The sequence below is a fragment of the Pholis gunnellus genome (genome assembly GCF_910591455.1).
Source record: "Pholis gunnellus genome assembly, chromosome: 1".
NCBI lineage: Eukaryota > Metazoa > Chordata > Actinopteri > Perciformes > Pholidae > Pholis > Pholis gunnellus.
The window spans coordinates 5062929-5075259 of NC_136528.1; the positions used below are offsets into that span (position 1 = coordinate 5062929).

The window sequence follows — 12331 nt, forward strand, 5'->3', positions numbered from 1 at the left end:
GGACATTCCCTCATTGATTCATTGAGATTTAAATAAAGGTTGAGTGAAAAGAAATTGGAAAGGTGTTTGTGTGGATCGATCTGAACCACTTTAATAGTTTCCCATTTACAGAACCAGGCCTCTGATTTTTTACACCTTTAAAAGATCAATATCTTATCTGGATGTCAAAACAGCTGCTGGATGCACGAAGACGGATCTACACAATGACTACCACTGTTAATCGAAATGAATGAAAGTCACTCTGTCTCCCATTGACTCTTAACTCCTACCTTATTGCCCCACTCGGTGTAGAACCAGCTCTTGGCACAGGATCCCGTGTCACAGTTCTCCACATCGATGGGCCGCAGATTCATGTTGCACTCCTCGTCAGGAACAAAGTCGCCCACGTTGCTGACACAGCGGACCTCTCGTGACCTCTGACCCAGCCCACACGGCACCGAACACTGCGGAGACAAGAGGCCACACGGTTAGCACTGTACTGTGGAGGTACGTGCTGCTGGTATTTAGTGCACCCAGGGAATCTCTCTATTTGAGAGAATTACTGTTTGTCTTCTGTATGCCCTGCTCAGTCTGTTAACAGACTTTACAGGAGTCGTTTTATATTTTGGGAGATACACGTACGAGCTGTGAGAGTGACAGTAAAGCCAGTAGAGCGCCTTAAAGCTGAAGATTCAGGTGATAATCCTCTTTTGGCTCTTCACTATGAGAGACCACATTGTTTCAATGTTAACATTTCTTACATTTTTATCATAAAAATAGAAATATTAACTGCTTCAATCTGTACAAACGCCAAAGTGTAACAATGACAAGTTGTGGTTTTAAGGGGATTACAAGTCAGTCCACCAGGTAGTAATGTGTATGCTATTTGGTGACTTGCTCTTTGAGTGGAGAGTAAGCCTCTTCCCCTTTCCTTCAAATACAAGTTGATACAAGTGTCAAAGGAAAATAATACATTTTCTCATTAAAGATGATGTTGCACACTAACTGTAGAGACACGTCAGACAGGTGCAATTCAAGCTTCAAGCTATTTATTGTCATATGCACAACAAAAGTGCAAACTCTCAGATCTCAAGCTCCCTCCAAAAGTGCTTATTGAATAAGTAGAAAAAGGAAAGTACAAAAAATGATATCTAAGAAATAAAATAGTGCAGAAGTAGAACAAATGTAACATATATATCAAATAAAATATATTTCTGGTGGACAGTAATTGCAAAAATGAATACTGTAATGTAAACAGGGACGTAGTTAATGTGCTCGTGCGTAATGACAAGTAGCAAATAAATATATACAGAGATGTAAACAGGTAGTAAGTAAAAGGCAAAGCAGTCACATGGTGACTGACAGCTGCCACTCACAGCGGTCCACTCGGAGCGTATCTGCCACTCACTGCAGATCTTCATCTGGCAGGTACTGGTGATTTCAGGCCGCTCCAAGTGTTGACAGCGACTCGTGTGGACGTTGAGGGTGCGGTTTGCGTAGCTCTGCCGACACAGGACCTGTCGGTTTTGCATGCCCAGGCCGCAGGTCTTACTGCATTCTGACCACTCTCCAATATCCCAGCTGCCCAGGTGAAAATCACAAGAGCTTGGTGTTAGGAGGACATCCTTCACGGTGTATATTGCATACGCACGTGTACGGCCATTATATAAATGCTGTTGTTTGTATTGAGATGTGTTCATGTGAAGACACGCTTTGACCACCTGTAAAAGGTTCCGTCTGCAAATCTTGTATTTCTACGTTTTGAAAGAACTATTAGAATGATAATGGGTTGAGGAAGGTTCATGTTTCATGTATAAGAGAACACTGCCAAGGACATAAACACAAAATAGGTGTTAACATACATTGCAGACAACGCACTGATTGTTTGACTACCAGGTAGGAGTGGAGTCTTTTCAATCTCTTGTGTTTTTGATATAAACTGACATTGTAAAAGATCGGTACGGGTAGTTTAAGTTGCAAAAGAATAAAGGCAGTTTGAATGGTTAAACCCATTTAACTACTGTGGAGATGTAAATGTCTAAAGTCAATAAACTATCTTGCCTGCAAATGTAAGGTTAGGTTTCATGGAAAAATACCATCAGCAGGCTTTTAGCTGTTTGCAGGGGAAATTATATCGAACATTTGACCTAGTGCAAAGACTGCTAAGAACATAAAATCCTCTTGAAGGCCTCTTAATGTGTAATAAGATAACACCATGTTGGGCTGGGGAACACAGGACCCGTGGCAACATAGAACCCTGGGAACATAGATACGTTGCCTTTTCTTTTTTACCAGTATTCAGCAGTGTGCACACAGTGTGAGAAGAGAAAAGTGTGGTCTCTCACAAGGCCGGGCAGGGCTGCAGGTTGCAGGCCTCTTCCTGGGGAGTCGGTCTGCTGCTGCTGTCACACAAAGTATCTGACACCTGGCCATGGTTCAGCCGGGAGACACAGTGAAAGATGGAGTGTCTGAATCCTAGCATGCACACAAAGCAGATCTTTTATTTCAAGCACTGAATTCTACAACTCAAAAAAACAAATTGCATGCGTTCTATGAAATGTTACCTGGAGTGGTTTTTCTTTTTTTTACTACAATTAAAAATAGAAATAGTTTGACTGACCTTTACCACAGGAGACAGTACACTCTGTGGCGCCAGCCAGTTTCCAGTTGTACTGTCTCTCGCGTCTGGGTGGCTGTGCGGCGGCGGGAACCTGGTTTTCGGGGAGACCAGGGGGTTCACGCCCGCCACCTGCTGGATTGAAGCGTTCTTGGTGAGTGTTGCTGCGATGGTCGTAGCCCCCCTGTCCATTCACAGCGTTCCCTTCGACATAGACGAGGAAACATAACAATACAATCGAGTCACTGTGGTGAACGGACGGGTAAATTAGACATATGACAATGAATAAAGGCTTGGTTGGTTTGGGTAGGTGGTAGGTTTGATTATTTTCTCAGTTGTTTTGCCTATAAAATGCAAAGAGCAATCAGAAAAAGCTATGGTAAGAAACAATCACGGGGGTAAAAAGTAGGTCTCATCTACCTTCTGGTCTGTGGTTTGGTTGCTGAGGGACGACTGGTTTCTCCGAGGGGAGAATGTACTCATAGTGAACACCAGGGTTCGGCTGCTGGAAGATCATCTGAGGCAAAGTAGATGAGATTCAGTAACAATCATACAACAATGAGAGATGAACAGGTCAAAGGTCAAACTTAAGGAGAAGGAGAGTCACTGCTGGAAGCATCTGGAGGTCCGGGTTGATTTGTTACTTACATAAACGTCCAGGATCTCATTGGTGGGCCCTTCCGCGAGGAAGGACTCCCCAGCCGTGCTTCTGATTTCATTGGGCCGGCGGTAGGTGAACATGGTCCCCCCTCCCTCATACTTCCCCGGTCTGTCAATAGCCCAGTTTCCATTAATGATGGATCGCCCCGATCGGCTTCGGAGAGCTGGAGGAGACGGAGAGAACGACCGCACAATCACCACACTGACGGCCCTGAGCTCAAACGAAGAGGAAAATACTGCCACAACCACTTCCACATAATTATTGTTCAATGTAAAAGCATTTAGGCACAGTGAGAACGAGGAAGAAAGCACAGACTTTCTCCTCCCAAATCAAAGTAATCATAGCTAACGGGATGTCCTAATGTCCTTTACAAACGTGACAATCTGTTTGTGCTGGCAAATATTTCATGCAAACCCGGTAACAAAATCCCTCGAAATGTTTTCCACTGATTTTGTGGATTAAGTACGAGAGGCCGTTAGAAAAGCATTAGAGGCGTAACATTAGACAGGCTGGTAAAAGAGTTGTTTGGACAACTAAAAGCACATTAGAGATGCACAGCGTGGAACAGAGGCCTATTGAGGGGAAATCAGGGACGTGGTGAGGATACGGTGGGTGGCTCCTGCTGGATTCCTGCCCTTGTCTCATATTCCTGTTTGCATTTTAAAACCTACGTATCCATTTAGGGAAAAAATACGCTGCTGTCTGGAATTTTGTGCAGTCATCGTCAATTTAAAGCAAAATACATTTTAAGAAGACCCGTTTAATTCATCCACAAGGAAGTTTCACAGTTTCTTACATCGTGAAAGTGAAAGGAGCCATATCCCTTGTGTGTGTGTTGTCCAGAATGATGGGTACAGTATGCATGTGTGTGAATATAGCAGGAGAAGGTGCATATGAATATGTGTGTGAAAGTGTGTATGTGTGTGTGTCACTGCATATAACTGTACTTGTGTACTTGCGTATATAAACGGCCAGCTCAAATTAAAGAAAGCAGAAAGTACTTGGCATCCAAGTGGTTGGGAATCCATCCTCAGAGTGTTTTTTTTACTGAGCGGTGAAATTCCTCACCTTAATTAAAAAGGATGGTGAGGCTTAAGGAGTAAGATCCTCTAATGAAAGCGTGTTTATGCACTTTCCTCGAGGGAAGGAAAGGCCGCGGAGGGAGGGAGGAAGGGGGAGATCGGTTCCCCTCTTCCTCCGAAAACCTCCCGCTGAGTCGGGGGCATGGCTCTCGTTAAACAATGTCTGACATTCCAACAGTCACTTCTGAAAATAACCCACCAGTGTGTCTCACCGTTGCACCTCTATAAAGACGCCAATTATCTGCGCTGTGTGTTTCACTCGGAGGCCCCAATGAGAGCGGTGGGTGTAATACAGGCTGCATGCTGGAGAAATTGTGAAAAAGTGACACCGCCACCCTGGTTGCTTTGCCTTTTAAATCGGACAAACTCAGCTTTACACGCTACTGTTGCTGCTGCCTGCACAGCTGCCACTGGTACAATTGCCAAATGGCAACTAATCAAATACATTTTTGATTTAATTATTTCTGCCATGAACTTTGTTCTCCAATGTTGTCATACTTTAAATCTGTAACATAATACTACATGCGGCGGATGGAGATGTCTTGAGCTCTGCAACTGATGAAACCGTAAATCTGGAAGGAAACGGAAAATCCCCATTTTTTCCGAGAGGACACAAGAATTGAAACAAGAGTTGAAATATAAAAGTAACTATATTAATATATATGTAGATATTCATATGTCTTAACCTGTATTAACATTTAAGATGGTAGTGCATTTTGAGAATAATTACAGTTACAAGCGTCACGAAAAGTCACCAAAACTTGATAAAGGTGTCACATTTTGATCAAGTTTATATTGCATATACTTGGACATGTACATGTTTAGAATCTATTCATTTATCTATATATTTTATTTGAATCTCCCTCTCCCAGTTTATTTTACTTATTTATTCTAATTTATTCTTCATTAATTCATTTTATTATCATTCATATTGTTGTTATTCCTTGTTTTAATGTCTGTACATAGATGCATGTGTGTGTGTGTGTGTGTGTGTAGGGTTCTGTAAAATAATGATAAACAAAGTAAAAAGTAAATAAAATAAAATAAAAGATTCTCCATCTCAGAAACGGAAATAAAAGTCAATACCAATGCCTCACTGAAAATGTCGAGACATTCAGACCATTTAGCAACAGAGACTAAACCCCCGGGTCACAGTATTATAATATTCTGATCTTAACACAGTAGCATGCTGCGAAGAAACAATCTGTGTTGGATTTTCCCCCCGAATGTAGTTCACTCAGCCAACTAACATGGAATGGATTATGGTGGGAGTGTAAAATATGCACAGCATTGATATTTGGCGTCTAGGCTGTGACCTCATCGCTCAGGAGATAAAACACCAATGCTCAGCACGGCAGCGAAGTTTTGAAATGCCACACGAACAGCGGCAGTAGCGGCAGCGATCGGACGACATAGCTTCCAGGTTTAGTGATGTGGCAGCAGGCATGGCGGCGAAAGATTTAGCAGAGCGCTGACCAATACAATGAAAAAATGTGTTTTAGATATATGTTGCAGGGAAAAAACAATGTAAGTACGTTGACTGCTTTCGATAGCTTGTTCTCAACCCAAGCTGTTTTTGTTCTATTGGTAGTTGACTGCAGTGACTTTGGTGTAAAGCCGAAGCAAGAAGATAGAGGACCGCTGCTTTCTCTGTTGTGAAACTACAAACATGTCTGCAAACAATGTGGTGAGTGTTTTTTTTTTTTTTCCCCCACCTAGGTAGTTCCTGCTCTTCGCCATTTCTGTGACGTTGATCTTGGTCGCTCCCTCTGGGATCTCCACGATCTTGTGGTAGCCAACCTTGGTCAAACTGTGTTTAAACACTCCAGAGATCAGCCTGCAGGTCACGTTGTCGCCTCCGCACACGCCGCACTTGTCCATCACCTTCCCTGAGCCGAGATAGTCATCGCAGCCCAGACTCTGTGAGACAGAGAAGCAAAAGGAGTCGAAAATGATGAAGTGTCGAGTGACAGTGAACAGCTGATGTATCAAACTTGAGCACTGAAAGTGTTCAATAAAAAAGCTATTTCAGTTTAACGGAATGTCTGCACATCACTTGAGCTATTCTTGGTCATAGACAAAGAGCTAATTAGGCATAACATATTATATTTACAACGCTAAGCCAAGTTGCTACAATAGTACAATAACTAATTAGCAGAGATCTTATGACTTTCCAGGAGGCATCATTTTAGCGTGACTGTCTATGAACGGACGCCAGAATTGCCTTCCTAAACCTCTGGGGTGCGTGTTATTCCGTGTCACATTGGTGTTAATATATTACAGGAAACCTGGGGCACAGTAAAAATAGAACAGTTTACATCAGCAGTCCATAAAGTCCCTCAAACCAGCAGTAAAAGCAACTCGCTGTGCAAACAGGTGTTGGAGCGGCCAAGACTGGTTCCAGTGAGCTATACGGCAAACAGCGAGCCGCGGTCAGCGCGGTGCCAGGGTTAGTCCCAAAGTGATCACAGTCGGCAATAAAGAAACCAACAAAGTGGGCATCTGGGGGGGGGGGGGGGGGTCATAATCATAATCATACAAAGGCTTCCGGGGCCTTCTAGTCCGTTTGCAGCTCTCGCATGGCTTCCATGTGTGTTCCCTGATTGAAGATGGCATATTCCTCCTGCTCCGTCCTGACATGCGAGTATATTACCCCTACAGCTGTGAATGTTGGGTCATCACATCGGGAACAAAAAAAAAAACTCCCTTTACAACGTAGCTGCTGAGCTTTATACGTAGTCACGAGTTACCAAACCTCACTCTGGAGATGAATGACACAAGGACATTCACAGGAAGTGTGAATGAGCTGGTAACAAGTTGTGGTTTAGCTGTACCAGAGCAGCCGTATGTCGGATAGAAGGAATCGGCCGAGAGCAAGGAGAGGACAAGGAGGTGGAGAAAAGGTAAAGTGAAGGGGAGGTAAAGCAGGAGAGGTGGGGGGGGGGGGTCTGGCACGTCCCTTACCCGTAGTGTTCTGAGCCAAACCCACACCTGGGCCAAAACAAACACGAAATGCCTCCTTCCACACAGGAAATCAGTGATGAGAGAAAGAACAGCAAACTAAGAGAGCTGGAGGGGGAGGGGGGGGGGGGGGGGGGGGGGGGGTGGACATAAAGCTGCCAAATGCTTCTGTGGTCAGTGTGGAATTATGGTTCAGTACAGCATGGGGCTGAATAAAGCCGGGATAAAAAAAAAACATAATACCATAACATTTGGAGAGAAACTGCTGCGTTTCATGATCTCACTTTACAGACCAGTGAATCTAAAGCAACTTAAAGTACGACAGAGCAGAAATAATGCATGGTAAAAGAAAACAAAAATAACATTTTCACTTGCTACAATAAGTCCACGATGGAAAAGAAATAAAAATGCAGTCAGCCGCCAATGAATATCTCCTCCGCGTCTCCTTTTTCACCATAAATCCCTTCAAACCAAAACAACACAATAATAGCAGCTCGGCAGCCTTTGCCTGACAAAGTGGAAAAAAATGTTCTTCTCATAAAACAGATGCAGACACGGTGAGAGGTTATCTGTGGCCTTTTGGATGGGAACATGTCTGCATCAAAACACACTGATGTAGGAGTGGAGAATAAGCAGTGACATTTATTGACCCCCAAATCTGAATTGTCAATGTAACATCGTATGACTGTGGATTTAAAAACACACGGGGTTTTTCCTTCTCCTTACATGGGAAGAGCCAAGAGGGTTTTTACAGCTACAACGCAGAAAGCATTAGGGAGTAAAGAGGCTACTTGAGATTTAGTGATTTGGACAGTTTCACCATTAAAACCACTAAACTGTCAAGACACTAACGTCCTAATCTGTCCCCTAAATAATCCCTCCGCCATATTGTCACGTGTGTCCTCGGGGGTTGTCTCTGACAAACGTGACCTCAACTGTGAACCCGTCAGCATGAGGCGTCGCAGCAACGGCCCGGGGAAAGCCTCGCCAGCTCTGCGCAGAAGGACGCAAAAAGAAATCTCATGCTGGTTGACAAACGAGTAGGCAGCTTTGTTACTTCACTCGGCGACCACATCGGCACTGTGTTGTGCCATCTGGTGAGATAAATCGCCATGTTTACGGTGGAAATATGACAGAATTTATTCTTAAAAACGTCCCCAAAGCCCACCTTCATCTGGATATGGTTACACGTGTCACGACGGAACAGAGTTGAGTCCCAGTCAACTTGCGAACGCTGAAAACAACATAGTCTTAAAGTGAATCCGAGATGGTATTGTTACACACGATGCAGCCGGGTTAAACTCATCATATTGCAGAGTAAACTCACACAGCCAAAGGCACATGTCACAGGAGATTTCTTCCTCTCCCGGCAAACACAAGACATTTAGAATTAGACACAGAGAAGCCAGTTTCAGTTTTCCCTTCACACGCCAGTGACGTGCGGTGAGGTTGGTGGCTGCTGAGGCACTGACTCTTTCAGAGTCAGATTTACAAATATATGAACCCAATATAGAGTAGCTTCAATCACCATTCAATTGGCAGCTTGCACATTGACTACTGGTTGTTTTTCGTATTTCATATCAGCATTCTTTACACACACATAGGTAAGGTACATATTTGATTCCACCGGGAGCGTGTGCACCGCGATCCGGCTCCAACGGATTTTTGCGGTCAAAGCAAAATATAAGAAGAAGATGAGAAGTGTAGAAGAAGAGCAACGGCAGAACAAGCTTAAACCCGACCCGTGGGCTCTCGCACGCCCGGCACGATGTTCCGTTTGCCTCCCCCTCTGTGCTTCTTCACTGCGGTTTCTGTCAGATCAGCAAGACATAAAAATACACAAAAATAGGTTCTACATATACGTGAAATACATGACCTATTCTATGGAAATAAAAGGACGTATAATACAAGTGTCTACAAATATTACAGTGGTGACAAACAATGAGAAAGCAAAAGGCACGCGCTCAACCCGGTTTGTGAGGGATTGCGCAATCTGAGGTGAGGCACAGCTCGTCGCTGCCTCCCGACAAATTCAGCGATTTTGATGATAAAAACGCTTGAAATGATTGGAATCATAAAGAAATTACATTTATAGCACAGATCAGTAGAGAAATATTCATATTGATTTTACCATTATTTGTTTTTTTACTTTTCATGATGAGAGCCTCACCTCACGTCCCTGCCACATGCCTATGGATCAATGATGGCAACACTTCCACTCTTGCAACTTTAATGTTTGAATACTGAATGTAAATTAGGGAAGAGAATGTAAACCTTAGGGGTCACAGCAGTCACCAAGTGAACTGCGAGTTACATGTTAACACATACAATGAGTGTGTTGGGTCCTAGAAGTAATTAAAAAAAGAAGTAATTTCAAACGTATCTCTGGGGTCATGTGAATTTGGGGACCTTGGAATTAGAGGGAAGAGGCCTTCACTCCTTTTACACTTAACCTCTTGAACCCAGAGCTTTCTTTCACTTCCTGTATTTGAAGGCTTTTGCCAAAGCCACTGCATGTCTCAGGGAATGTTGTTTTCAGGACATTTTTATCAATAGAAATAGTACTTTAAAGCAGCATTAAATACATTTTGGCCACATGGAAACAAACACAAACTTGACATTTGCAAACAATTGAGTTCACACACCCACTAGGCATTGAGCAAAATTAGTAATCATGTGGAGTGTTGTTTCAGGCAACCTGACAAATGTAAATGCAGTGCTCGCTCTCCTTTTAACTCCGCTTTCCTCTCCAACAAACGTCCGAGGGAAATATTTGTCTCTTTAGCTGCTATACGCTCCGTTATGTTCACCAGTTAGTTGCTAACTTCGCCAGTCTGACATTTTGTCGTCGGCATATTTGGGTTCATCGAAGCGTTTTGTTGAAAACAGCTGCTTGCCGCTCCTGGAAATGAGGTCGGTGAGATGAGAGAGTAGCGAGCCAACACGTTGAAGCCGTACTCTGTAAAAACTAAAGCGATGAGTTGAATGACACTAAAACTCTCTGTAGCGCTAAAGGGAACGGCAGAGTTCGGTATAATTCTCTGTGTTTATCACTATGAGCAACAACTTTCACATTACAAGTAGTCCGTTCATTAGTTGATAATATGAAATATTGATGAGTGCAGCTTAAAACGGGGTACAATGCTGAACAAAAGCATTTAAAAACACATTCAATACACTTCTAATGATTTCAAGCAACTAGATTCTTGTGTAGGCCACGTATATAATACTGAGGTTCCTATTGTACAGATAATGTGCAGAGGCCCCTTGATCTGTCCGTTAGAGCGTAATTGTAGAAATGATTCCCAGTTCGCTGGTTCACGTGCACGTGTGAAGAGGCGTCTCTTCTCCGAAACAAAGATTTAGAGGCAGTGAAGAACTGTCTAAACCACTATCAGAGAGTCGGGGCAAATATCAGGCATTTGTTTGATTCCTTAACACTAAACATGCACACATGAATATACAGTTGCAACCGGCACTAAATCTCTTCCCGACAGCTCTGGCATAATGTTACTGTTGCCTTGCAATAATTGAGCTTTCATCCAAGTAGGAGGCCTGGTTCATTGCTCCAAAACTATTAATGCAAATCTGAATAGATCGCTGGTGTTTCAAATGATATCATGCTTAAATGAATGTAACACGCAGGCTTTTAACTCCTCACTACTCTAGTGAATTAAGTTTGAGATGTGGTGGAAAACAGGCTCTTCTACTCTGAGCTGGATTGTCGAGCAAAAGAGTGCGCGAGTGTGTGTTTGTGATTAATTCTGTTAGTTTTACAGCGGTTAAATCTTTTGCGAGGTTTTCTCAGACGCTGTTATTTGCATCTTTGCCAGATTTAGTGAGACATCATGACTTTCCTGAAGCATCAGTCAAGATATTTGACGCAGTTTATTCTGTGACAGAGATGACTACTTTTATTAATTTATACAGCCTTATTAACACGATTTTGTCTGTTCAAATTAACATCAGTGCTCCTTCGTGACTTACTTTTAAGCGGCAGTGTTCTGGTGACTTCCTGAAACCAGGTTGAGATAGATACAAAATGTGTTTTGAGATTGCCGATTGAACGTTTGGTCACCCATTGTTAAGGGTGCTCAGACAGAATAATCTCCGACTGACAAGACACGTCGAGCCCAAGGCTGACGAACGGACACCAGCAGATAATCATGTCCGGAGCACAGAGCTACACTACATCCACTGCATCAGCAGCATCCAAATGTGGCTCAACGTCACCAGTATCCTCTATTCCTGACTTGTATTTAACTGTCTGCGTGATGCATTTTACTGAGTATGGAGGAAGTATGCTGGAATGAGTCCAAAAATCGGGAAATGAGTCTGCATTATTCTGGTTCCCTCGTCTCGAAATCAGTGTTTTTTTAAAATTAGTTTTTGGTCAGATGCTTGACATAAGTTCTGTGGTTAACCCAAGCTCAAGAGCTTTTACGCGTCTTATAAAGGCGGTTGCTAACAAGCGGCTAAATGAGACTACAAAACGTAATAACGCCAACTAGTCTGCCTTCACAGCCTCGTTGTGTAAGCTTGTACTCTTGTGACCATTATATAGCCTAGACCTATACAGCCTGACGTTAGCTTTGTATTTCCACCGATTGCATTCGCGCTTCAAAATTCATAAAAGCCGTGTTTATTTGTGAAGATTATCTTGCGGAACAAAACATTGAAGTATCATAAGCTTGTGTTTGCCACCGATCTTATTTTCTCTTAAATCCCATTTGGCTTTTTCGTCGTGGGAACCAGTGCGATGCTAACTTCCTGTTTGGTGTACAAAAAATACATCATCCCTCTAATGAGGATTTAAAATAACTGAACCTCTCATTGGTTATACATTAAATATGTAAAACAAACATTTCTGACATTAGCTTCTTACATCTTCAAAATACAAAAAACATGAAATACATTTTTGGTTGAATACTAACAGTTCCCAAACAATAATTCATAGTAAATAAAGTGGCTTATATCAAAATCACATTGTCAATCAGCAGACGTGAGGCAGTTTGTCAACATACAATGTCA

At 42.8% G+C, this 12331-nt stretch overlaps 1 protein-coding gene across 1 annotated transcript in view; it reads right to left on the reverse strand.

The window, feature by feature from the left end:
* Nucleotides 1-12331, reverse strand: part of thsd4 (thrombospondin type 1 domain containing 4) — a gene marked incomplete at both ends in the record, with an annotated part of 36308 nt that overhangs the window by 1533 nt on the left and 22444 nt on the right. Inside the window, 7 exons of the mRNA XM_079165970.1 lie at nt 270-443; nt 1356-1560; nt 2325-2454; nt 2600-2800; nt 3017-3113; nt 3245-3420; nt 6055-6259. Of these exons, the coding sequence (XP_079022096.1) occupies nt 270-443; nt 1356-1560; nt 2325-2454; nt 2600-2800; nt 3017-3113; nt 3245-3420; nt 6055-6259 (1188 nt within the window). The remainder of the gene's footprint in view (nt 1-269; nt 444-1355; nt 1561-2324; nt 2455-2599; nt 2801-3016; nt 3114-3244; nt 3421-6054; nt 6260-12331) is intronic.